We start from the raw sequence: 27,420 nt of genomic DNA, 5'->3' as shown, positions 1-27,420 counted from the left end.
TGTTAAAATCTTCACACACCCAGATATATGGGGGACCAATATAAAGTTCCGTTAGTACGTTTTCACGCTCACAGACACCTTTTAGTCCAAAGAGGCCACGCATCTCGGTCATACTTTCAAAATGAATATAAAAAATCATGTAGTCTACACACCTCGCATTAACAGCTTTAGAAATATAAACAAATAATGGGAGGAATATTTCAATTAATTTCAGCTGCTGGTAATTTCTCAGGGCTACATTCCAGTCAATCTGGTTGCACACTACGCAACTCCAGGCACAGACCAGCAATATGCTATTAAGATCTTGGTCCTGCTCCAACAGAAACAGTACAGAAAGAACTGCCAGGACAAGTCCCATTTGTTGTTCTCTGGGCTTAGAGTAGAAGAATTGCTTTTTTTCGCCTCAATTTAATTCCACCATTGAATTTCAACACATGAACCAAACTATGTATAGGTTTCGAAAAATTGATATACTAAAACCATGCCCCATGCACCACGCACCATTATCACACCCTAAAGTAATCTATTTAACTGAGTAATGCCAGCGGGGTTATCTACCAAGCCAACCACAATTCTCCCCTGTACGTACTGGAGTAGTAGACGACGAGCTGCTGCAGGCTGGTGAACTGTGTGCGGGATGTGATGTAAAAGCCCCCACTGTCCAGCTTCCGGATCTTGTAGTGCTTCACGTTAAGCCCCTTTGTGCTGTCAAAGTCCGAGACAGAGAGGCAGTAGGCACCTGTGGGGAAAGTTAGTGTTACTCCTTCTTTAACAAGTGAGAGACTGAGTGCAGGACTGCGGCTAAAATGGAGGGGAAGTACAGGAAAAAGAAGGAGATGTTTAAAAAAAAAAAAAAGCGCCCAGCTAATGAAAGGACTAAAAGGAAGGATGAAGACCGTAAGCCAAGCCAACTGCACCTCTGTTGTGGTTACAAAAAGAGCCTGGAAGAACACACTCCTATTCTAGCGAGTTCAGAGGGGGAAGACTCTAGAGAGCTGGGGGGGGGGGGGGGGGGGGGCAGCAATAAGATGTTTGCCAAGTGGGCATCGGTTCCTCCTCTCTTCTGCCCTGCTACACCTCCTCGCAAGGACGGTCACCTCTATTTAATATGCCCTAGTGGGCAACAGAGACTGTATGCTAAACCGCCACCATGACTGGAAGGCAGGGTGTCAGCTTTTGCCCCCAGTTTCCCTTAAAGATATGTACCCCTGAAAGTACATCTTTTGTTGTCCTTTCAGATCAACCTATGAAGACAACTCTAATCTCTCTCTAGTTACTTTGTAGGCTTAGTGCAAAAGGGCCGGCTGTAGAAGGCAGATGCGCGTCTGAGGTGGCACACTGCCATCCAATAATGGCTGACTAAGTATCTAAGTTGTAGCATCAGTGTTAAAAAGAATTACTTTGCCCAGGAGTGCTGCCTCAAAGTAATTTGCAGAGATGATGCCACGAGAATAGGATGGCCGTCCTCTACCACCCCCTCCCCAACCTCCAGGAAGTCCTACCCAGCGGCTTGACCAGGTGTGGGTTACCACCTTCCACCGCATTTCCGTCCAGCTTCCATGTTAGCACACATGCAGTGTTCGAGTTAGCAATATCATTTACCACACATACCAACATTTAACTGAAACTACGGGGGTGTCTTTAGCTCTTTATTCAGAGCCACAGTTCGCTGTATGTGAATCCCTGCTGCACGCGCGCCTTTACCACAATTTACTTTCTATCATGAAATCCTTCCTCAAAACCTCTTCATGCCGAGCACAAAAAAAGTCTTGCCGAGGGGTACGTCTTTTCGAAATGACAGGAAGGCTTTTGTGGAGCAGCGCACGGCGCCGGCAGCAAGCACTTCCGCTGCTGCCCTCTCGGCCACGGATTCCTCTGGTGCCCACCACAGAGCGCTCTCGCAGAAGCAAGAGGACCCCCTGGCACTAGCGGAAGCGGAGAGCAGCCCGGCTCCCGTTGCCATGGGTTACACAGCCGTTCCCCAGCTCGGTGACCCAGTTTCTCCGCTTGCTCCCAGCAGCGCGAGCTGCGGTTGGTTGTGCTGCTGAAGCCAGGCTGTGAAACTGCACCCACTGCGGTCGCTCAGGAAGGTGCAGCACGAGACAAGGCTGGAAAGGATCACTTCGACACGCACATATCGGATCCAAAACCTATTTTTGACATCTATGAATTGAATCTCTTTCATTCTCAAAAAGATGTTAGGCCCATTGCAACTGAAAAGATAGTTCGAAGAAAATTTTTAATTTTTCTCTTGTTACAGAAGATGGCCCAGGAGGGGTTGTAGTTGACTTCAAAACGCAATGCACAGATAGGGTTGTCACCTTTCCCCGAGCATAATACAGGCCATTTGTTCACATTTTAACTTTTAGCAATGGCCGTTGGCATTATTATTATTAATAAAACTTTAAATATATATTTTTTCATTTTTAACGTGGCCTTACTTTAGTTATCAGTTAGGGAGTCATTAAAGGCGCCTCTAGAACACATTTTAAAGTGCTTTCTACTTATAATTACTGTTTTAAGAATACACCGATCAGAGAAAAATGAGGTGAATTTCATAATTTTTGCAGAGGCTGGGATAATAAATTCCTGGTCAAGCGGTAAACAGCTAGGTAGTATCAATAAGCACAGGTGGGGTGTGGTGAAGAAGTAACAGTGTCCATAATATGGAGAAAGAGAATATGTGGGGGACTCAAACAAATGAACTAAACATCATGGTATCCATTTTTGTTTGGCAAACTTTCGCCAGCTACTTCCATCTCAGTACTTTGTTACAGAACTTGTTTGTGGTTGTAGGTTTGCCCAAGAATGCAGGGTTCTGTGGGGTGGATGATCGTGGACATGCCTGGTAGGTATGGTGCAGCTTCAGTACAAGGTTCTCCTGAGTATGGGAGAGGGTGGTAGGGATGGTGTTGCACCCTGTCGTTCAAACCCCTGCAGAGTTAGGTTTGTGTTGTCTCTGCGGATGTACAACGTCGGCCCAGGCTTTCCCTTCACAGGAACTGCAGTTATGAATAACTGACTAGTGTTCTAAACAGAGGTCTTGTCGCATGCAGGCCACATATGGCTCTCTACAGACCCAGAAACAACAAAGAGTGAGTAATCTATGTAACTCACTGTAGATGTGTCAGAAAGATGAGGAGGAAATTAAAGAGAGCAGGATTTAGACAATGCACACAAAGAGTGATCATGAAGCATAATCTTTGCCACCTTATTTCTCGAACACCAAGGGACTGGAGGACCATTTTGCTCACCTTTCGTCGTTTCACTTTCCCGGACAAGGAAGGTTCCTCGAACATTCTCCTGATTCAGTAGCAACCTCTCAGACTCGCGGCGAGTGATTTTTCCAAAGTACCACCTGAAAAGTCAATGATGATAACAGTAGAAGGAAGGACATGCTTGCAAAGAGTATGGAGGTGGCAGAGCTAGTATGACTCTATTCAAACTTCTCTAGAAGGAAGCAACATTATCCAGATCACCTAACTTTGAACTAAGAGACATCCACTCCATGCGTATTAGGAATATCAAAACTTAAGATAAACAAGTTCACGGCATGTTGCCCAAACGATGCTGTACAGTATCTTTCTATAAAAAACACAACATCAAAGCATGTTGTTACACAACCTCCACCAATGTCAAACATGAAAGGCATGGTCCCTACCGGACAAAGAACTGCCATGCATTTCAGGCATCAGCACAACATAAAACATGGAACATACATCATACCACACATGCCCTGCTACAACTAATGAGAAACAAAAGAAACACCATGCACGCCATATGGTCCTAAAACTTTCAGTGAAACTGGCAATCATGTCAGCCTTCCACACCATGCAGCACTCCACCTTCTTGTGAAACAGGAAACAATATCCAAGTCATGCAGTAACAACTCCCTGTAAACCAGCAAAGGTAATCCAAAGCATGCAACCACAACTACCTTTGAGACAGGAAATTACATCAGTCACCTAAATCATGATTTCCTACACCTTCCTGTGAAACAGGAAATTAAATCAATGACCACCACCATGCAGTCCTATGTCTTTTTGTGACACAGGATATAACATGCATATCACTATCCTGCCTCTTCCTGTAACACAGGAACAAAATCAACATCATGCATTATCAACACCTCCTGAAACAAACAAAAAATGTCTTGACTGTAAAACAACGTTGTCTTTTAAGGGGGTGCTTAGTCGCAAATTATATCCAGATCATGTTTTTGCAACAATGCTCAGTGAAATAGAAAACCTCTTCACCAAATTCATGCAATCCTACAACTTCCTAGGAAAAAGAAAATCCCTTTTATTCACGTCCATGCTGCTCAGAGATCCTGCGAAACAGGACATAACATGGAAAGAAAATATATCATGCCATATTTTGCCTTTAACAGGAAACGATATCAAACCCATCACTGCAAGTCTCTGCAAGCAAGCTGAACCACGAAAATACTAAATGATGAAGTGAATATTTGCAACACAGGCGCAAAGTTTCTGGGAAACTGCTAGGGACATCACTAAACCAGTGCTGTCCCAACTGTGAATCAGGAAACAATATGGACTAAATCCTACTTCAATTATATTTACTAAAATAACTGAAAAGCGGCAGAGCACCCATGTGAAAAATGGAGGGGGTATCAATCATTTTAGGAATTTCATAATGTTTAGGAGGAATAGAATCCCGCTGTCTGACAACTCACTTCCTGACAGATGAATCATTTTGCCTCAAGGGTTCTGCTTTTAGATTGCAAAGTTGGTAAAAGAACCAGTTTATACTTGCAACCGTCTGAAAACAATCAGATTTTAAGAGAACACCGTCCAACTTTGTCTTTGGAATGCACTATAGAAATTTTACTTTTGCGGTTGGCAGGGAGTGCTAAGCAGAAGGGGGTGCGTTCGGTTAAAAAAAATATAAGCACAAATTATTGGGCCTTTATTATTTTTTGTTTCAAAGCTTGCGAGGTAAATAAGGACGAATGCCCTGGGCACACATGCACCACATAGTAAGGAGAGACATTCAATGAACATAAAACCACACAGTTGAAGGCAGCTAGAAAAAGAAAACATTCCTTTCCCGATTGGATGCTTTCAAAAGGCCTGTACATCCCAGCGCTAACTATCTCTTAAGCCAGACCTAATAAGGTACTTACTCTTCTGCTTGTATTGAGTCGGAGGGGGCAACGTAGTTGCTTGGTATGTACCCAGTCTGTCCAGATGTCAATGAACGGGCCAGCCACCAATCACCTTCCCTGTGACAGAAAGCCAAACAAATTAGCACAATGCGAAAAGTTCTCGCTCATTCAGTATGTTAACCTTTCAAAACGGCAGTGCTTTTTATCCCGGACTAAGGCATGAGCGAAATAGACCCTTTGTCATTCCCATATCTCAGTGCTTCGTCAACTGTAGCTCACAACATAAAAATAGCATTGGCAAAGCCAACAAGTGAGGCACTGGCAGACAGCATTTTGACTCTGACAATGTTTTTTGCAATTTTATTGTTTTTGAGGGCCATCAGCGGGCCCCAAAGCTTAAATAAAAAATGTTGGCTAGAAGCAAAAATATTTTTTGATTTTTGGGGGACAAAAAAACACAAATTTCCTAGTAATCTCTGGCATTTGAAGGATCTACTTTGTGTGTTGATTTTCTCTTTTTGAAAAGTCTGACTAGTTACTCACATTGAAGGACGCCATTGGCTGATGTCGGCTGAACCACAGCCCATGCTGTAAATTGTAGCAGGTGAAAGAAGATGTGAACACTACAACAACAGATCAATGGATGGAGAAGGGTGTCTGAAAGTCCATTTAAGAACGTTATTTAAGTAAAATCAAAAGCTTTTGGCTAACACCAGCTCTAACAATTAATGTGAAAGGACAAGAGTCAAGTGACTGCATTGTTGACTACTCTACACAGTCCATGCAAGGTTTTTCTGATGGTCCAGGTAGAGGCACCAAGATACAGAATTGTTAAAGACCACCAGAATGAAAGAGAGGGAGAGGTCACACTAGGTGCACTAATGCGGATAAGTATTTAAACTCCGCACCAAACAAGGAAAGGTATCCAAAGTGTTTGATGTACAAGGCAAGATTTATCATTTGAAATCCAACCCAACACGTTTCGTCCTACACCACTTGTTTTGGTCACATGTGTGAACTTTTCGGAACCTCTACCAAAGTAACAAGAAAAGGATGTTCTCTGTAAGGGAATAATTGAGAAGGTACTGTGAAGTCTAACACTGAACAGGGCATTAGTGATTGTGTGAGGGTCTCCATTAATACAAGCTACAGAATTTCAGCAAAGCCCCTAAAGTTTGCCAAATTCTGTTAAAGAGGCTGTGTAGGTTTATTTATTTCTTTTTGGGGTGGGGATTACTTGCACAGAAGTCCCACAATTCTTCAGTAGATGGGATGCATTCACCTTGCAGAATTCCATGCAGTATTTGCAAATTAAACGGAAGGAGAATGCTGTGCTTGCATACAGGACAAATTCCAGCCATGCCATGAAGATCAGACACCTTTGAAGCGAGGGTTTAAACATTTGAAGGCAATGGGGTTAAGGCTGGGTTATAAGTGGGGTTTAAGTGGCAGAAGGTCAAATTCAAGGTCTCAGAAGAAGATCAGGCGGTGTAAAGACATTATACCTTAGTCTACTGTCCTAAATCAGTCTCTAAGGCTTAAAGCACAGCTGGGATTCATTCATATATCCGTGCCTGCCAAACCTTTTCGTACCAAAATCCAATTTTTTTAAGACCAAACTTGTCCAGCCCACCTAGCTTTAATGAACATGAGGCAGGTGATTGTGTGGTTGTGCACTGTTTACACACAGCGAATATTCCATTTAAAAGGCCACCAAAATTGCACAGGTACAAAGTTTTACTGATAAAAATATACTGCACAGAAATGATAATTTGTTGACATCAGGTTTCAGTGAATATTTATCATTTGTGCATCACCAAGTAAAGTGCCTTGATTTGGTTTTTATCCCATTAAAATATTTTCTTCCATCACACTTCGGGATAACAAAAACATGTGCTTCAATTTTGCTGTCCTACCTTCTGGAATGTGCACAGTGCATTTACAGGTATTTACATTTTTATGTGTGTTACAAAACAGGACATCGTACAGACTTTCCTTTCACACACCTGTACCCCAGGCAGGTCACATAATACACTTTCTGATGGTCACATAATTAACTTTCTTTTCCTTTCAGTGACTGCAAAGTGAGAGGAGTTTGAAAACACCAATCCACATGTTACAAGAACAAGTTTTTTTCAGAAGCGATAGCTTGACATTTTACGCGTCTTTAAAGCACAGCAAATGTGACAAGATAAGTACATTTAAAGGCACCTTTATTGTTTTGACGTTCCTGACCCACCAAAAATCTGCTCACGACTCACAAGTGAGTTGCAACCTACGGTTTGGGAAGCACTGCATTAAACCACAACATTTCTCACTGCATCACCAGCTAGAGTACACTCCGCGACTCACCTAAGATTTGAATCTGAGACCCCCCCCTTATTGCAAATGCTGTCCATTCTCTGATGCATTCCACAGGGCATGAGTAGGACAGGCAAGATGGCAATAAAATTGTTGATAATGGGTTGATATCACAGACAACCCATGCGCTTATGTGTAGACTAGAATAGGTTCCACTGGACCTTCTCGCTTTCTTGAGTTCCCACTTTGTGCAGATAAAAGTAATGAGAGCACAGGGAGCAGTTTGCCCTGGATCACACTAGTGGTAAAACCCACGTTTAAAACACAACTCATCTGCTGGGTGCTAGATGGACCCCTGCGATCCTAAATAAATGATACATAAAACAGGTGTGAAAGCACCAGCTTCACACAGCTGGGCCTGTGCTGAACTCTAATTCTTGGGGAGAGGGTTCGAATGAAGGGACTACTTCACCAGATTCGTAACACCCACTTTTCTTAGTAGGGTAGCAAGGGTACCACAGGCCATGGTGCAAGCACAGGAGATTTCCCATTAGACTACTGTTGAGGCTAGTAAAACCAGTAATTAGCAAGGTTCAATTGGCTCCTCTGGATTTAGGACCCGGTGACACTGCAGCTGCTAGACCAAAGCTTTTCGTTTAAGCAACAAGAACCATTAAAACAGCAAGAACATACAAACCTGACATCCACTTTTCTCCTAAATGAAGGCCAGCAGCAGCAGAGAAGGGAGAGAAGAGGAAAGCATGCAGAGAAAGAGAGAGAGCTTGTGTTAGCGAGGGAGGCTGGAACAGCTGTAAGCAATATTTAGTGAGTAGCCCAGACACACAAATCCGGTAATTCACAGGTACACACTTCAGGCAGCATAATTTACGGGTGCGATGCCAGACCCTAGAATTAAAGGACTCTTTTCACGCCAAGAGCAGGCCTGCGGTTACTAAGAGCAGGAGTGGGTGGACAAGCTGGGAGCCATGTTGGAGGACGTGACGATGTGGCTCATCGACAGAATACCTACCTCGTTCTTTTGGGCCTTTCGCACATTCAGCTTGTCAAATAGGGGGCAGTAGGGGGGAGGGGGGGCAGGGATTCGGCACCTCATGTTTACAACCATAGTAACATACAACAGTTGATTTTTTACATTTCTTTGGTCATCGGATCATTATTTTAGAGAGTTTTGGGCCCAATACAGAGGAGGTGGACAACTAGAACTGGGAATAAATACTGCATTTAGAGAGCAAGATGTGCGTATCTGTCCAATGTGGAGGACCCTTGCCTTCACTTTTTCCTGTTATACACGTGTGAGTGGAGGTACCCTCAAACAGCTATGGTGTTCAGGTAGTCAAGAAAGTTTTGATGGCTGGTTGGCCTTCATAAGAGGACCTGTTTGCTTCAAGAATTACTGTTAAATTCCCAGTCCCAATAATGTGCAACATTAGGTCAGAAACTAACTAGGTGATGCAAAATGTATTGCACGAAAGAGAATGAGTAAAAACACCGTTCAAAAAAACAAAAAGAAAATGTAACAAACATTGGTAAAGGAAGCAGGTTCGACATTTGTATGTTCTGCTATTGGCTTTGCCGGAGGCTTGCGTACAGGGGAGCAAGAGTAGATAAAAGTATCTGAAAATGGATGTTACAGAGGAAAGGTTTATTAGCATCGATTTTCAGATGATTTTGATAGCTCTTCTTTCCTAGAGATGCACGCTGCTTTCCAACTGAATATATTAAAAATGGTGACCATCTTCAAACAGAAAACCAATAATAATGTGTTGATTACCATTCCAAGATAGCTGCCATGTTTCTAAAATTGAAAGAGGGGAGTTTATGTGAGCAAACTGCAGAGTACCAAAGTACTCCCAAAGTACGTTGGACACAAACAGCTGGAAGCAGCACTTGCAGCGATCATCTCTATCTCTAGAACAGCTGGCAAACCTGAGAATTTCAGCTCGGGACAATACCCGGTGTTCAAACAACCTGGTATGAACAGCTTCCACATCTATCCAACTAACCAGTGCGCAGAACTCCCAACCTTAAATTGCTTTGGAGTTTGTGCAGAAAAACCAGTCGATATTCACTGCATTTTGGTAGATTTTGACTAGCCATCAATTTCAATACCCTCTTAGCAGTGCTGCATTATGTGCAGTTCTTGATACAGGGTAGTTCTTAAAGCTGCCTAAGCGTCCAGGCAACTCTCAAGGTATCTAAAAGAGTACTGATCCCCGGGGAGAAAGACCAGTGCCAGGCAGAGTACACGAGGATGCATTTGAACCTTATTGTAAATTGTACCTCAGTCCATTCCCTCCATCAGCTTTCTGGCCCGTGGCCAGTTTTCTGGAATTTGTCAGGATAGTCGGACGAGTCAAAGGTTCCCGACCTCAGATTAGACTGCCCAATAGGAGAAATGAATTAAAGCAACTTAGAGCCTCGTGGCAAGAATTTATTTCACTGGCTGAGGTAACCACTAAGAGATCAGGCCCCAAAACACATGCAGGAAAAGAACCACCTCAACCTCCGTTTCACCCCAAATTTTGGCTGCTTCAAGTATGAATAACAAAAGTAAATATGTTTAAAATAGTTGTCCCATCAGGTGCAGGCTTGCCTTGTGCAAGGCCTCGAAGGCGCACCCAGTTTGGATTTCCGGCAGCAAATAAATGCATATGTATAAACTGAGTCATCCCTCCATGACAGAGCACAACCTCCGCCTGAACAAGATAGCCTCAATTAGACAGCACCACTACCCTTGACTAATGAATACTTCAGCCACTGTCGTGGGAAGCACAATAAGTTGCTTCATCATCCAGCACCAGTTGGAGGGGAGGGGCCAACGCACACGGTGTGTTAAGGGCAGAATGTTAAAAAAAAAAAAAAATCTTTAAAAAAAACGTCCCTCTCCGCACACTCAAAAAGGATTCTCGGAATTTCTCAGGAACACCGGAAGCGTTTGTCATGAACGCTCCCACATCTTGCTCCGTTGAGCCTCTCCCTGTCGTGAGGCAACCCTGCATCAGGAATTCCAAACTTGTGCGGAAGGCAGGCACGGCACTGCACCTTTGTACAGCATTCCTCTACACGTCCCCTCCTCCCCATATTTCTAGCTGGAATAAAATACCAGAGAATCCCAAATATTGCTAACCGCCGATGCTGGTCGCTGCTGGGCCAGCGAACAGAAGCAAAACAAAGCCACAAAACTGAACTTGCGTTTTTATTCAGATGTACACATTAGAAGCAAATAAGCGAGTCACCACAGGGAACATTATAATCCCTTCATGACGCAGGCAATAGATCTGATGTAACACATTCATTAGTGTTCCCACCCCGGAGGTCACGTGGTTTGGGAATTCATTTGTTAGCTTTTTATTTTTGGAGCCAACGCCCACTTTGCATAAAATCTGGATTTTTTTTTTCCCCAAGTGCTAAACAGCAAGCTTCATTTTGATCCTCTCAGTACACGAGTCAGATTGTTTTTTCAGTTTTGATAAAGCCAACTCTCCTACAACTCTCCCTCTAAAAACTTAACATTTGTAGTGAATTGCCACGCCAGCACCTGCTACCAAGCTATGGTGAGAAACTACCCTGGTTACCTTGTATTACAAGGAACACTTGAGGGGATCGCACCTATGCAGGCTCTCGTAGAAGGGAATATCAGATCCGATTGAAATCCAGATCCCTAACCACCACATGCAGAATACAATAATAATGATTTTCGAGGGATTGGATTATTTATACAGAATCTACCAGGAGGCCAAAAAAGACTACTCGGTCAAAATGAAAAAGAAAGAAAAACAGTGAGAAGACATGAGATTAAAATATATTAACAAGACTCTGTCTACCCCCAGAATGTACAGGGATCGAGGGCCAATTCACATGCATATTCCTCAGGCAAGAGAACGAGGGTTAAGACTTCTAACCCGCTGATGTTCCAATGGTGAAATCTGCAATGATCCCACGTGGTGCACGTCATCTAAAGATTATGGCTTAATCAATAAGAAAGCATCTGGAATCTGAACAACTCCTGTTAACTTTACAACCACAGGGCCCAGCCTATGACACCCCCCCCCCCAAATCCCTCCACACACTACCCTACGTTTATCCATCAGTGCAGTTCCTGGATCGTGCATAGTTGCCCAATCTCCCTCAACTCCATTATCAATCATTTGCACAGCTCAAGGTAACACCATTTAGCCCCACTAGCCACCTACACACAATTTACCCAGGAATTTCCAAAGAAAAGCCCTGCATGTGCGCCCCACGCACAGATCACAGGTCCAGTACTATGACCCAACACAGCTCCAGATACTATCCCTGCAGGTTGGTAGCGGTTCTAGTCTCAGGATACTGCGCGGCTCGCTTGGGTTCGAAACCCCTCAGTGATTTTATTACCAGGCGACAGCATCCCCCAGAAGAGAGTAAGTTTCGATAGTAAACCCTCCTCCAGACTGATACTTTCTCATCATTACTTACGTGTTGTTCACCACCTGCAGGCGCTCCCCCTTCCTGAAGGACAGGTCCGTCTCCGTCCTGGATTCATAGTCATACAGTGCCACAAAGGTGGTGACTCCGCCTGTAATGACACACAGAAATCACAGGGGTGTCGGCAGGGCAGTGGAAGACACTATGCGTGGACATAGCTTTGCGGTAGGGGTGTGGATGATACACACTCCTAAATATTGTATTCTCTAGTAATCAGTTGCGCACAGATGCTTTCAGTCGGGTATGGTGAGGTGTCTCTTGGATTTCACCTGAGAGTTTTACATGCACTCGCTGAGAAACACTCTCTCCCGTCTCTGATTTGAAGACCTTAAAAATGTTAGTATGTCTAAAAATTACTGTTTTTTAAAGTACCCCTAACAATCTGCACTCCACTCTTACTCCACTGTCCCTTACGCCCCTTCAGGTCCTGCTTCTCATATAATGCAGGTTAACAATATAGGTCAGTGTGATTGCTGGGAGGTGTGAAACTTACACTCCCCCACCCCCACCAGCCCCAATCTTACTGATCAAGCTATGCCCCTGACACTATGGCCTGTTGAGAAACTGTACTGCACAGATAGCAAAGTCAATAGTAAAGGCCACTACCCATAATAAAACATTTGCGATGATTTAACTACCAATTTGACACTGCCCCCTTTAGCCTTTTTCCTAAGCACGGATGCAGTTCAGAATTACTTAACCCCTAGTATAACTATTTTCAATACAGTAAAGAACAACTGGTATAATGTCTGGAAGTGACACACTGCAAAGCACCTTGATGTTGTGGTGTATAACTTACTTCAGTTACTAATATGTCTGCCAAGTAAAGACTATGAACATGAAATATGCTCAATTTTGACATTACTGTTAATTGTTTGGCATTTGTAATTGAGTCACTCTATAAAGATTGTGCCTGCAGATTCCTCCCCTAATAAATCTCCCCAGGAGTCCGACTGAATCTAGGAAAGTTGAAATTGCTCTCCCTTGTCGATAGATGGCGCCATGGCTCCAGCTCGACACCAGTACATCCCAAAGCCATATATTTGGCAGCCCCACAGCACTCCGACCTCAGTTCCTACCTTTGTTTCCATGCACTTAGAGGTGGAGACAACACTGATTAAATTGACAGGGGGTGCAGTGCAGAAAACTAACTTGGTGTCATCCTAAGAACAGAGAAGTGGGTGTGGGAGTCTAGAAGAGTCTGAAGGTAGACAGAATTTCTCCCATAAACATAGTTCCAGAAGGTACGTTACAAATTGGTTAACTACTCGTAGGCGTGAATGGCAGCGTTTAGAAATCTTCTGGATTCACACGATGCATCCATTATTTTCTTGCTCTTATTCCCCTTTGCCAATAATTCTTTTTTGCGTACATCACAATTCATTGACCATTTGGGTCCCTACCCCTCCTCGAAAGAAGTCAGATTTACACCCTGGAAATCCCGCATGGTAGTCCTCATCTTAATCTTTTTCCCCGTTTATGTAAATTTTGTCCACTTTTGTCTTCTTAGATCTTGCTTATCTTATCCTTTTTGCAAATTCACCTCTTCTGAAGCAGTGGGACTGTCACGTGTGAAACCAGAAAATTCTACTAGTAACAAAACTACCTCTACAGATAAGTAAGTCATTTCATTTAGCAAAGTGAATCTTTAGAGCACTCACAAGCTCCTATTAATTTCATAGCATCAGTCTTTTCCCTTGTCTGGAATCGTGCATTTGCAAGTAAGTGTATCAACACACTGTCTGTCCTGAGCTTCCTTACTTGTCCTGGTTGCTCACACAGCAATGTGTTGCGAAAGTGTGAACAGACGACCATTTAGCTGCCTTGCAAATGTCATTTAAGGATCTGTTAACCAGGAAGGAAAGTGTTAGTCCGGTCTTCCTTGTTGAGTGTGCCCTTTGCTTGCCTCCTAATGTCACACCATCTATTTCATGACATGTCTGGATTATCCATCTCACAATAGTTTCTTTGATTACTGGAGGGCCTTTGCTTGCTTCTGCAAAAACAATAACAAATATTTACCCCTATTGTTTTTGTCTTTTGTGAGTAATACCTAATTTCCCTTCTAACGCCCAGAACATGCAGGACATGCCTTGCCTGCATTTTAGGCTGCTGAAAGAATGCAGGTAATTGTATGGCTTGGGAAACATGAAAATGTGACATCACCTTTGAGATGCACAGAGGGTTTGTTTCAATCACTACTCAAGTCCTTCTCTATGTAGCTAAGACTCCTATATTGTAAGGGCCAGAAGGTCACTAAATGATGCAATAGCAATTCGTAAGGCTGTCTTTAGTGTTAGATATTTTAGTTCCACGTTGCGCATGTGTTCAAAAGGTGCCCTAATCCACTACATCAGTACCAGGAAGAGATTCCATAATCTCAGCTCCCTGGAATGGACCAAAAGGAGAAAGTCAAATTTGTGAGAAATGGCTGCAAGATAAGAATGGCCAACCTTACCATATCTAGTCAATGGCAAGGACGAGAACCATGGGATACAAATATCAAGAGTTGGCTAATTAGTGATACCAAAGACAGAAACTATGTATTCAAGGTTGAATGCAATGAACTTCCTATACCGGTAAGCCTGTGAGCAAATGGAAAACTGAGGCCCAGGCACGTACCAGACAAGGGTCCTGCTCTTTGGGGAGACGTGATTGTGTCAGACGAGTGGACACCTCCAAACAAGCCAAAGTCAGCATTGCCCCCGAAAGCGTTGTTGGCAGGTCGGTGGTTATCAAGGGCGTTGGTCTTGTTGGGTGTCTGTGAAGCTGAGTGTGTTGGGAACGGGTGATGCACCCCCTCGGCCATATCCAAACTGCGGCTCCGCTGGTTTGGGTCCTTTGGTTTACTTTTGCTGCTCCCCATGGTCTGGGTGGAAAAGAAATACAAGGTCACAATTCTAAACCAAACAGTAAACAAATGTTTATTCAATTAACTCTTGTCTCGAGAGTCCCAGCACATTATAAAATAAAGGAGGAAATGCCAGATGCATTGTAAATGACTTGTTGAACTGTTGTCTCCTTCTACTAGTTTCAAGTTCACATTTATTATTAGTGGACTTTATATGTAGATCACCCAAATAGTTTAAGGTCAGATTTATTTATTATAGCACCATCACACAAATACAGAGATAAAAGTATATTTCTCTCAAAACACAGGTTAACATATACAACATACATCGGTAATGGCAGGTATTAATCAAATCGGTCTACTAAAAAAATATATTATGCTCATTGGTTTCCTAACGTTACATTTTTATTAAATACGTTTTTCTTTTTAAACAAACTATTGCATTTTCAATGTAAAAATATAATTACAGACCACCTTTTTTTTTTTTTTTTTTTTTTTTTTTTTAGAAGAAGCATAAATATCAAAACATTTCACAGTAGCAACAGACGTATTAACTATAGCATACGATATCCATCCTTATAAGTAGGATTGACGGTGTAGTACGTGAATCACACATTAACTACATCCTTAAAAATACTTGTAATGTGAGCTGTAAACCCAAACTAGACATCTTCACACGTGCATATACATCTTGTTGTTTCATGCAAAGAAGGAGTCGTAACAGTATGTGGTTGCAGCCAATAAACCCAAGCGTGTCCTGGCATACGGGTAATATTGATATTGTGTAGGTTAGCTGTCATTTCACAGCAGGGGACTCCCACTCAGTTGAATCATGAAGTGTGAGAGTATTGTCGCTTCAGGGGATCATCAGGTACCGCATATTCTGGGGTTTACTGGGATAATAAGTCTGCTGGTCATTGGTCTGTTGGGGTTTAAAAATTTCCAATAAAGCCTCCCACTCCATAGCTATAGGTTTTTTTATAGGCCCCTCTGTTCTGCCCGGCGTAGGGCTTCACTCTCTGCCAGTCCCATCTTTCCACCTCCTCCCTTCACTGAGATATTGGCGGCCCTCTTAAGGAATTCGAGCGCCAAATCGAGTCGCTTAGCTAACAGTAGCAATAAGTCGGCAAATAGTGTCATTACTCTAGTGCCGTTGGGTCATGGAAAACGCCCCAGAGTACAGTGTTCTAGTGAATGTCAAGTGTATCTCTTAGCTAGTACCATCAGCACAATTCAGCCCTATGCCCAATAGGAGGATATCACACGACAAGCCCATGACATATGTGGCAAATTAACGTCTTGGGCTTGACATCCGGGACACACAGGGAACACTGAATGAAGTCCATGTGGCATGAGATATGCCCGATGTAAAAAAGAAATCTGAATACATTTGAATCGGGAATTTTGGGACATTCTCTTACGGTATTCGAGAAGGAAGGTCCACTCTTTATCCTGAACTTCTAGGCCCAACTCCTTCTCACATTTAGTATGTAAGGGGGGTAGTGAGAGAGTCTCCATTAGAACCATAGGATAGATTGGTGTCTACTACGCCCCACAGTACACATTGCTTGCGCAAATTCATGTGTAGGTGCCCAGTGTTGTCATGTATATTGTGTGATGCTAGTATGTATTAGAAACAGTAAGGCCTGTAGGCCCTGAGTGTGGGTAAAATCTGGGCGTTATCCCCAAATGGGGCTCCAACCATAGTGGCCCCACCCTCGCACCCAGGAGCGAAGTCGTCTCTTCATGAGAATGCGAGCTGTTGTGGCGAGTCCCCAGGCAGGGTTATGATTGGGGCATTCAACGTTGTAGAGGCAGTGTACTGTAAGGGCCATTTTCCAGTATGCAAGGGCGATATGCAACAGTAGGAGGCCGGGGGGGGAGGAACCCCGCAAGATCAGGCTATTAGTTTGCCCTGGTCTAAAATAAGTCTTTGTACAGTCAATTTCCTGGAGGTTGCGTACAGCCAACTAGTAGGAGAGCCATTGCAGTTTAATCACCAGGCAGTAGGATTTGAAACTTGGAGTACCCCATCCTCCCTGTTGAAAGGCAACTGCAGTTTGATTAAGCTGACTTCGTCTACCACTGCCTCCACACCAAGTCTATCAAAGTATTTAGTATTTAAAAAAAAAAAATTTTTTTAAAAAGGGGTGTTATTATTACTGGTAAATTCACGAAGTAATTAAGTATATGCTGCAACATGACCATAGTGGCGAATGCCAGCTTGCCCACCACCGATAGTGGGAGTGTAATCCAGAAACCAAATTTGTGACCTACGGATGTTTTCGCCTTCCGAAGATTTCCGCCTATTAAGTCTATGGACTCTTGGTAGAGCTGTATCCCTAAGTAGCAAAAAGTATGAGGCGCTACTTGGATATTCTCATCCCCAAAAGGTAGGGACCTTCCAGTGTATTGGGCCTCAAAACAAAAAGCATATGATTCATCAATATAAATACAAATACCTGAAAGCTTTGCAAAGTTGGAGAATTTCTGAGCAGTCTAAGCCAGGTTTATACTGAGATCCTTCAAATACAGTGCCATGTCATCAGTATATAATGATACAGCATGATTTGTGAGTTCTAAAGGTATTCCCCAGCACCGTGCTTCCCGTCTAATCCACTGCACTAATGGCTCCAATGCAAATACAAATAGTAATGGGGACATCGCCCCATGGATTTCACCGGGAGTCAGTGGGGCTCCCAAGGCCCTCCTATCTGTGAACGATATTTCAGGTAATGTCAGTATTTGCAGGAAGGAATGAATTGCTGAAGGGCCAGATGGGAGGGGAGCTAAGTACAGGTTCGCATAGAAATCAAGAAATGCTGTGTTGATCTCAAGCAGTGTGGTGACCTGGGTTTGCTGGGGAGTAAATATAATAAGGATAGGAGGGTATGTTTTATTTGGCCTAATCCTCTGGGCTGGAAATGTACTGGATTTATCTGCTTCAGTGTGGGTCTTCTGCACAAAGGTCCTATCGTCAGGCACTCAATAAGTTTGTCATATTCAATTCTGGCTGGCTGTAATTCCTAGGCATGTGAAGCATCTTCTGGTGTAGCTTTTTCTAGAGGGTCCAAGCCATTCTTGATGCGAGTAAGATCAGAGGACCATTTCGTGGGTGCCCACAATCGAACCTAGAGATGTCCCTCGTATTATTACTTTGAATGCCTCCCGTTCCACTAATAGAGGGGAGGCCGTGTAGAGTTTTCAGCAAAGTAAACATCTATCGTATTAGGCATGGTTTCACGGAATACTCCACTCTCAAGAGCCGGGGGAATAGGTGCCATATGAGTACAGGGGTCGGCACAAGGCCCGATGACAGTGTCAACTCTAAGGGATTATATCCTGATAGCATTTTCCAAGGTATATTGCATGAGTAATCTGAGTTTGAAGCAAGGGGGGTTCGTAGGATTCAGTCAAGTCACACATGTAGCGCATGTGGGGGAGAGTAGAATAAATATTCATGCACGCCTTCATTACAGTTACACCAGCATCTGACAGAGTCCATCATTTCACCCAGCGCTGTATGGCCTTGGCCTGTTGGAAAGAGCCCGTGCCTGGTATAGGTGGGGGGTGGGAGTGATCCAGGTGCACACCAAGCACCGCATTAAAATCAGTGACCAGGATCCAGTGATATTGCAAACAGTCCATGAAGGTCATGGACAAGAGAACTGGGAAATATGTCTTGTTCTGTGTTAGGAGCATGATATACTCCCCAGCACCACAGGCACCCCATCTATAGTACGCTAGAGAAGGGTGTACCATCCATGCACATCAATCCTAAAGTCTAGAACTGTAAATGGGACCCAGAGCAGATCTATATTGCAGTTCCTCACGCAAAGGCAGAATATGTGGTGTGGAATATTTGACCCCTCCATTTCTTGTGCAATTGGTTGTCTTCCAGGGTAGCGAGATGGGTCTCTTGTAAACATATGGAATGTGTCGGTCAGCGGTGTAATTGGGCTAGTATCCTATGCCATTTGTGTATGGATCGCACACCTCGGACATTCCAGGCAATTATGTTCTAGTGGTGTGCAACAGCCAATGTTGCCTAATTTGTAGGAGCACGAGAAATCATACATGATAATCATCCACTTCTCGGGTCGATGTCATATAACCATAAACATTGTTAACCCCAATACAAGGTCCAGTAATTGAAACTCGTTCGACCAAACCAGTAGAAAAAAAAACATGCAAACAGACCAATACGTGCATACGTAATGCGGTTGCACGTCCCGGAGGGTAGGTCCTCAGATTGGACCTTTGGCACGCATCTGATAGCCGAGTCCAGGGGACGTGCTTACTAAGGAGCCTGTTCCCGACTTGGGGGTGGGCGACCTGACTGAGACTTAGTCTTTATTCCTCAATGTAAGTGACTGACTTTGTTAATTAATTGGTTATATTGGAGAAGAGCGTTTGAATTTTTGGTCCTGATGAAGCGTCACGGATCCGAATGGACCACACGACGCGAAACATGTTGACCTGATCTTACTTAATGAGGACTCCCAATGTGCTTCTCCTCTGAGTCTATTGCTCTTTGAAAGTAATTGAGCATTGACACTCATTGTATTACTTTCTCTTGTTTTTAATCTTGGTGGCATCCCTGACTATTGATTAAAATTATGATATATGTAGGGTTGCTGTACCAATTTTAATTTTTTCCTTTTTGTTCTCTCCTTCGAGTATAGGTGCTTGAATGGAAGCACTTACCTTATTTAATTAGTTAGTATCCATCTACAACTATCAGAACAATTCGGTTCAGTGCTCCTCCTTGTGGGGAGCCCGTCAGGCGTTGCACTGCCGGCCTGGCGTGGAGTATTACCCAATGATGATACCAGTCATCTACTAGGATGCTTGAGGGTTTTACTCCTGATACTTCAGGTCTCTCTAGGTCTTTCTTTCTTCCTTGCTTTTTCTTTTGGAACAGTGTACTTTAATTGTATTAGCATTATTGTAGGGAGACTGTACACTGGACCAATCAATCTCCCGGTCCCTCCCCCCCTTTTATATTCAATACGTGCATTAGCCTGAGGAGTGTGTGGCATTAAGTCTGCAAGCCTTTCTAGGGAGGAGTTGGCAGGCCATTAAGGAGCTGTTGTTCACCCAGGACCTGTACCTAGCATCCAATAACAGCGGAACATATACCTTCGAAGGGGAGGGTTCGCAGATGATAGCAACCAGTTCTAGTGGTCCTTACATCAGTATTTTTATGAATCTGGGGGCAAGTTACATATGCAAGCATTTCTCCCACTCAGGGCAGCTGTGTATCCCACCCCCCCTTCAAATACTATTCCATCAAGTCATAATTTCTAGTAGTCTCCTGACACGGTGATGTCTCCCATCAACCCCATGCGGGCTAGGCAATTCCCATGGCAGGGGTACTTACAAAGTCTTTATCCCAGGAGATCATTGACTGCCTGTGGGATGATCGATGGGAACAGCGCCATGCTGCCCTCTGAGTCAGAGTTCGATGCGCTGCCTGGTGAGGAATTTATGCTGGAGGGCCATCAAGCATCTTAGAGAGAAACAACTGAGATGAGTGCAACTTTTTGACTCTCCAAGGCCTGATGAGGCGATAGAGCGGTGCTCCTCTGCATTTGATGGACTGGTCCCAGCAGTCTCTTCCTATGTGGATTCTGTGTCTAAGCCAGTAGGTACTGTGAAGTTCCATGTTTATGAGATTCTCGAAACTGCAGCTCTAACCAAACCCATGCTACTTCTGGGGTATCAAAGAAATTACTTATTTGTTCATCGATTACTAGGTTTAGCTGGGAACAGCCCACTGTGAAGTGGTCTCTTCATTGCCAGAAAATTGGCCCTCTGGCGTTGGACCGTGATCATATAGTCTGGGAATAGAGATATTCGGGCATTATGACTCAGGATAGGTGTGGTTTCTCTCATGCTTCAGAGGAGACAACTCTGAACAAGATATGAGTCACGAATGTAGGGGCGGGGCTTCTGAGGGGGTGGTCTCTCAGAAGGAACCGGATGCACTCACTCTACTGTGAACATGTCATCTAGGTCAGTCGGCGCCACTGCAGTTTGAAGCCACTCCTCCACATATTGTAGTTTTGGGGCCTACTATTTCTTCCAGCATTCCAATGAACCTAACATTGTTTGGCGTGCTCAGCCCTCAGCATCTTCTGCACATTTCTGTGGAATGCCCACCTGCTGTCGGAGCTGTGCCACAGTAGACTTGTGTTTCCGATTGCCAGGACGTTAGAACAGCGAGGGTAGTCTCAGCTTTTAATTTGTCTGCTAATTTCCTGTGATCATCTGAAATCAGTGGTGATTGCTCCCAAGTGCTGCTCGATTGACGCTCTGGAATGAAAATGTCACTTACCCAGTGTACATCTGTTTGTGGCATTAGTCGCTGCAGATTCACATGTGTGGCACAGTCCGCTGCCTGGTGTTGGGCTCGGAGTATTACAAGTTGTTTTTCTTCGAAGAAGTCTTTTTGGTCACGGGACCGAAGGACTCCTCCCTCCTCGGCTCCATTGCGCATGGGCGTCGACTCCATCTTAGATTGTTTTCCCCGCAGAGGGTGAGGATGGAGTTGTTTGGTATAAATAGTGCCCATGCAATGGAGTGAATATGTATGTACGTTAAGAGTTTCTAATAATTATTTACAAATGTTCAGATGTTTAAGATTTATGATCTACTTCTAAACGGCTACAGGCTTCCCGGGGAGGTGGGAGGGTACATGTGAATCTGCAGCGACTAATGCCACGAACAGATGTACACTGGGTAAGTGACATTTTCAGTTCGATGGCATATGTCGCTGCAGATACACATGTGTGGCATAGACTATAAAGCAGTTACCTCCCCTAAAAGCGGTGGTTTAGCCTGTAGGAGTTGAAGTAGTTTGGAATAATGTTCTTAGTACAGCTTGGCCCACTGTAGCTTGTTGTGCATTTAGTACGTCTACACAGTAGTGTTTAGTAAACGTATGAGGCGTAGACCAGGTTGCAGCCTTACATATTTCGCTCATAGGAATGTTTCCTAGAAAGGCCATTGTAGCACCTTTCTTTCTGGTTGAGTGTGCCTTTGGTGTAATAGGCAATTCTCTTTTGGCTTTAAGATAGCATGTTTGAATGCATCTGACTATCCATCTAGCAATGCCTTGTTTAGAGATTGGATTTCCTATGTGTGGTTTTTGAAAAGCTATGAACAGTTGTTTTGTTTTCCTGATTAGCTTTGTTCTGTCAATGTAATACATTAGTGCTCTTTTGATGTCTAATGTATGTAGTGCCCTTTCAGCCACAGAATTTGGTTGTGGGAAGAACACTGGCAATTCTACTGTTTGATTTAAATGGAATGGTGAGATTACTTTTGGCAGAAATTTTGGATTTGTTCTTAGAACTATTTTATTGTTGTGTATTTGAATAAATGGTTCTTGTATGGTAAATGCCTGTATTTCACTTACTCTTCTGAGGGATGTGATTGCAATGAGAAATGCGACCTTCCAGGTTAGATATTGCATTTCACAGGAATGCATGGGTTCGAAAGGTGGACCCATGAGTCTTGTTAAGACGATGTTAAGATTCCATGAAGGAACTGGTGGTGTTCTTGGTGGTATAATTCTCTTTAGCCCTTCCATGAATACTTTAATAACTGGTATTCTAAATAGAGACGATGAATGAGTAGTTTGTAGGTAAGCAGATATTGCTGCGAGGTGTATTTTTATAGATGAAAAAGCGAGATTTGGTTTTTGCAAATGTAGTAAGTATCCTACTATGTCTTTAGTAGAGGCATGTAATGGTTGTATTTGATTGGAATGGCAGTAGTAAACAAATCTTTTCCACTTAGATGCATAGCAGTGTCTAGTGGAAGGTTTTCTAGCTTGTTTTATGACCTCCATGCATTCTTGTGTGAGGTCTAAGTGTCCGAATTCTAGGATTTCAGGAGCCAAATTGCCAGATTCAATGATGCTGGGTTTGGATGCCTGATCTGTTGTTTGTGTTGTGTTAACAGATCTGGCCTGTTGGGTAGTTTGACATGCGGTACTAGTGAAAGGTCTAGTAGAGTTGTATACCAAGGTTGTCTTGCCCATGTGGGTGCTATCAGTATGAGTTTGAGTTGGTTTTGACTCAACTTGTTTACTAGATATGGAAGGAGAGGGAGAGGGGGAAAAGCGTACGCAAATATCCCTGACCAACTCATCCATAGAGCATTGCCTTGTGATTCGCGGTGTGGGTACCTAGATGCGAAGTTTTGGCATTTTGAGTTTTCTTTTGTTGCGAACAAATCTATCTGGGGTGTTCCCCAAATTTGAAAGTACTTGTTCAGAACTTGGGGGTGAATTTCCCATTCGTGGACTTGTTGGTGGTCTCGCGAAAGGTTGTCTGCTAGTTGGTTTTGTATTCCTGGAATAAATTGTGCTATTAGGCGAATGTTGTTGTGAATCGCCCACTGCCAAATTTTCTGTGTTAGGAGGCACAATTGTGTTGAGTGTGTTCCTCCTTGTTTGTTTAAATAATACATTGTTGTCATGTTGTCTGTTTTGACAAGAATGTATTTGTGTGTTATTATGGGTTGGAAGGCTCTTAACGCTAGAAATACTGCTAACAGTTCTAGGTAATTGATATGAAATTTTGTTTCGTGTATATCCCATTGTCCTTGAATGCTGTGGTGATTGAGGTGTGCTCCCCACCCTGTCATGGAAGCATCTGTTGTTATAACGTATTGAGGCACTGGGTCCTGAAATGTCCGCCCTTTGTTTAAATTTTTGCTGTTCCACCATAGAAGCGAGAGGTATGTTTGGCGGTCTACCAACACCAGATTTTGAAGTTGACCCTGTGCCTGTGACCATTGTGATGCTAGACACTGTTGTAAGGGTCGCATGTGTAGTCTTGCGTTTGGGACAATGGCTATGCATGATGACATCATGCCTAGAAGTTTTAGCACAAATTTTGCTTGTATCTTTTGGTTTGGAAACATAGCACTTATTACCTTGTGGAATGCCTGCACTCTTTGTGGACTTGGAGTGGCAATTCCTTTTGATGTGTTGATGGTTGCTCCTAGATATTGTTGTGTTTGACACGGTTCTAGGTGTGATTTTGTATAGTTGATGGAAAACCCCAGTTTGTGAAGGGTTTGTATGACAAATGTGGTGTCGTTTGCGCATTTTTTTACTGTGTTGGTCTTGATTAGCCAATCGTCTAGGTAAGGGAACACATGTATCTGTTGTCTCCTGATGTGTGCTGCTACTACTGCTAGACATTTTGTGAACACTCTTGGTGCAGTTGTTATTCCGAATGGCAACACCTTGAATTGGTAATGTATTCCTTTGAATACGAACCGCAGGTACTTTCTGTGAGAAGGGTGTATTGGTATATGAAAGTACGCATCCTTTAGGTCTAATGTGGTCATGTAATCTTGCTGTTTGAGCAGTGGAATGATGTCTTGTAGTGTGACCATGTGAAAATGGTCCGATATGATGTAGGTATTTAGTGTCCTGAGATCTAATATTGGTCTTAATGTTTTGTCTTTTTTTGGAATTAGAAAGTACAGGGAGTAAACTCCCGTGTTTTTTTGTTGTACTGGTACTAACTCTATTGCATCCTTTTGCAGTAGTGCTTGAACTTCTAGTCCTAAAAGTTCTAAATGTTGTGGTGACATTTTGCGTGTTTTGGGGGGGATGTTTGGTGGGAAGTTGTGGAATTCTATGCAATAGCCATGTTGGATTATTGCTAATACCCAATTGTCTGTTGTAATCTGTTGCCAAGATTGGTAGAATTGGCTTAGTCTTCCCCCCCACTGGTGTTGAGTGAAGGGGTTGCGTGACTTGAAAGTCACTGTTTAGGTGGAGGTGTTTTTGGAGTCTGGAATCTTCCCCTACTCCTTGGGAATTGACCCCCCTGATATCCCCTGAAACCTCCCCTTTGGAAGGAACCCTGATATGGTGTGGTTCTTGTTTGTTGGCTGGTGGTGTCTGTGGGTTGGCCACGAAACCCCCCTCTAAATGGAGTTTTTCTGAAAGAGCCTCTGCTCTGCGGGGAGTAGAGTGCGCCCATGGCCTTGGCCGTGTCTGTGTCCTTTTTAAGTTTTTCAATGGCTGTATCCACTTCAGAGCCAAAAAGTTGTTTCTCGTTGAAGGGCATATTAAGGACAGCCTGCTGGATTTCAGGTTTGAAGCCTGAAGTGCGTAGCCAAGCGTGTCTCCTTATGGTGACAGCAGTGTTGACTGTTCTTGCTGCAGTATCGGCTGCGTCTAGTGAAGAGCGGATTTGATTGTTTGAGATCGTTTGTCCCTCTTCCACTATTTGCTGCGCCCTTTTTTGGTATTCCTGGGGAAGATGGTCAACGAGAAGTTGCATCTCGTCCCAGTGTGCGCGGTCATATCTGGCCAACAGCGCTTGTGAATTTGCGATGCGCCACTGGTTGGCTGCCTGTGATGCTACTCTTTTCCCTGCCGCATCAAATTTTCGGCTTTCTTTGTCCGGAGGTGGGGCGTCGCCAGATGTATGTGAATTTGCTCTCTTGCGAGCTGCCCCTACTACCACGGAGTCAGGTGGTAACTGCGAAGTAATAAACACTGGGTCTGTGGGTGGTGGTTTGTATTTCTTATCCACCCTTGGGGTGATGGCTCTTGATTTTACGGGCTCTTCAAAAATTTGTTTTGCGTGCCGTAACATCCCTGGTAGCATTGGGCGACATTGATATTGGCTGTGTGTAGCCGAGAGGGTGTTAAATAAAAAATCATCCTCTATAGGATCGGAATGCAGTTGGACATTGTGGAATTCTGCTGCCCTAGCCACCAGTTGCGAGTATGAGGTACTGTCCTCTGGCGGTGACGGCTTTGTGGGGTATGACTCGGGATCATTGTCCGGCACTGGGGTGTCATAAAGGTCCCAAGCGTCTTGATCCTGATCGTCATGACTTATGGTAGTTTGCGCTGGTGAGTGCATTTGTGGCGGTGTTTGTGCCGGCGATGCCTGTGGTGGAGAGGGCGGAGGCGTGACTTTTTTAACCACTTTGGCTTGTGGTTGTGCGTCATCCTTTGGAAGTCCGATCCTTCTTTTCCTCATGATTGGGGGAAGGGTTGATATCTTCCCTGTGTCTTGCTGGATGTACAGTCTCTTTTGTGTGTAGTCCGATTCTACACTTTGGAGCTCTTGTCCAAATCTGTGCATTTGGCCACTTATTCCTTGTTCCTCTGAGTAGGATGAAGGTGTGGTATTTTTCGGCGCCGAGAGAGAATCTTTTTTCGGTTTCAGCACCGACAGAACTTTTGTTCCTTTCGGCATGGATTCTCGGTGCCGATGTTTTTCGGTGCCGGTATCTTGTTTTTGTCTCTCGGAGCCGCTTTCTCGGCTCCGAGGTTGCTCCATGGCGGTCCCTCGACCGGAGTCGGGTGTCTTCGCTATGGGCGTGCCCTTTTTCGGCGCCTTCGACGGGTCGCCTGTTTTATGGGTCGAGCCATGGCCTGTTGGCAGTGGCGTCCCCTGGGCTTTGGGTTTGTCGATGGATTTACTTTTCGACGTCTTACTCACAGTTTGTTGCTGTTGTTCGACGTCGGAGTCTCCGGATTCTGATTCCGGAACCGAGAATGTTTCCTCTTCCTCGTCGAAACGTTGTTTTGTCGACGTGGACGCCATTTGTTGACGCCTGGCTCTTCGGTCCCGGAGTGTTTTTCTGGACCGGAAGGCTCGACAGGCTTCACAGGTATCCTCCTTGTGCTCGGGGGACAAGCACAAGTTACAGACCAAGTGCTGATCTGTATAAGGATACTTACTGTGACATTTTGGGCAGAAACGAAACGGGGTCCGTTCCATCGGCTTCGATGTCGCACGCGGTCGGGCCGACCAGGCCCCGATGGGGGATCGAAACTACCCCAAAGTCTTCCGATGATCGGTGTCGATGTACCTAACTATTCCGATACCGAACGGAACAATACCGACGCTTTCTTCCGAGATTCTGACTAACTTTCCGAACCGAAACACGGAGCGAAAAGGAATACGTCCGAACCCGACAGCGGAAAAAAACAATCTAAGATGGAGTCGACGCCCATGCGCAATGGAGCCGAGGAGGGAGGAGTCCTTCGGTCCCGTGACCAAAAAGACTTCTTTGAAGAAAAACAACTTGTAATACTCCGAGCCCAACACCAGGCAGCGGACTGTGCCACACATGTGTATCTGCAGTGACATATGCCATCGAACTTAGATATTTCTTTTAGGATATCTAGTATGTCATGTGGGGAGCAGCATTTGTGGTAGGGATTGCAGTCTTCTGTCACCAGTATGGAGGATCTTTACGAGTGAGTGGGCTGTGATCGGGAATGGGCATGAGGGTCAGTAGTTTTGCATCTGGTACGGCCCATTTTGTTTGGTGATCAGTTGTCACAGTTTCTGAGGTGGGGGAGAATATCAAAATCTCTCAAGGGTGTGAAAGGACTGTCTGGGGTGGTGGTGTTATTGGTTTCAGTGCATTTCAACCCCACAGAGGGAAGAGCTCTGCAGACTTAACGATACAGGAAGGCTCTCATTGATTGTTGTTATCGTGATCCCCACCTGTGGAAATTTAAGTGGTAATTATGTCCCACCAGGCAAGGAGGGAGGCAAGCAGAGTCTTCCAAGGGCTGCGATGGGTTGTTCCCACATGGGCCAGTTTCTTTAATGCATTGAGTTAAAGCGGTGCCAGGGTGTCCCCCACAGCT

At 44.2% G+C, this 27,420-nt stretch overlaps 1 protein-coding gene across 4 annotated transcripts in view; it reads right to left on the bottom strand.

Moving 5' to 3' along the window:
* SRC (SRC proto-oncogene, non-receptor tyrosine kinase) overlaps positions 1-27,420 on the bottom strand; it is a 194,686-nt gene that overhangs the window by 46,743 nt on the left and 120,523 nt on the right. For 3 of the 4 annotated variants that reach the window (XM_069243727.1, XM_069243730.1, XM_069243728.1), the window contains exons 3-8: positions 14,537-14,783; positions 11,906-12,005; positions 8,127-8,144; positions 5,147-5,245; positions 3,255-3,358; positions 590-739 (exon numbers count right to left, since the gene is read on the bottom strand). In XM_069243727.1, coding sequence (XP_069099828.1) covers positions 590-739; positions 3,255-3,358; positions 5,147-5,245; positions 8,127-8,144; positions 11,906-12,005; positions 14,537-14,780 — 715 coding nt within the window. In that variant the 5' untranslated portion in view covers positions 14,781-14,783. The remainder of the gene's footprint in view (positions 1-589; positions 740-3,254; positions 3,359-5,146; positions 5,246-8,126; positions 8,145-11,905; positions 12,006-14,536; positions 14,784-27,420) is intronic. The other variant, XM_069243731.1, reaches the window with a different exon arrangement.

Source organism: Pleurodeles waltl, chromosome 7, assembly GCF_031143425.1.
Source record: "Pleurodeles waltl isolate 20211129_DDA chromosome 7, aPleWal1.hap1.20221129, whole genome shotgun sequence".
NCBI classification, from domain to species: Eukaryota; Metazoa; Chordata; class Amphibia; order Caudata; family Salamandridae; genus Pleurodeles; species Pleurodeles waltl.
This window is presented reverse-complemented; position numbering and strand designations above follow the sequence as displayed.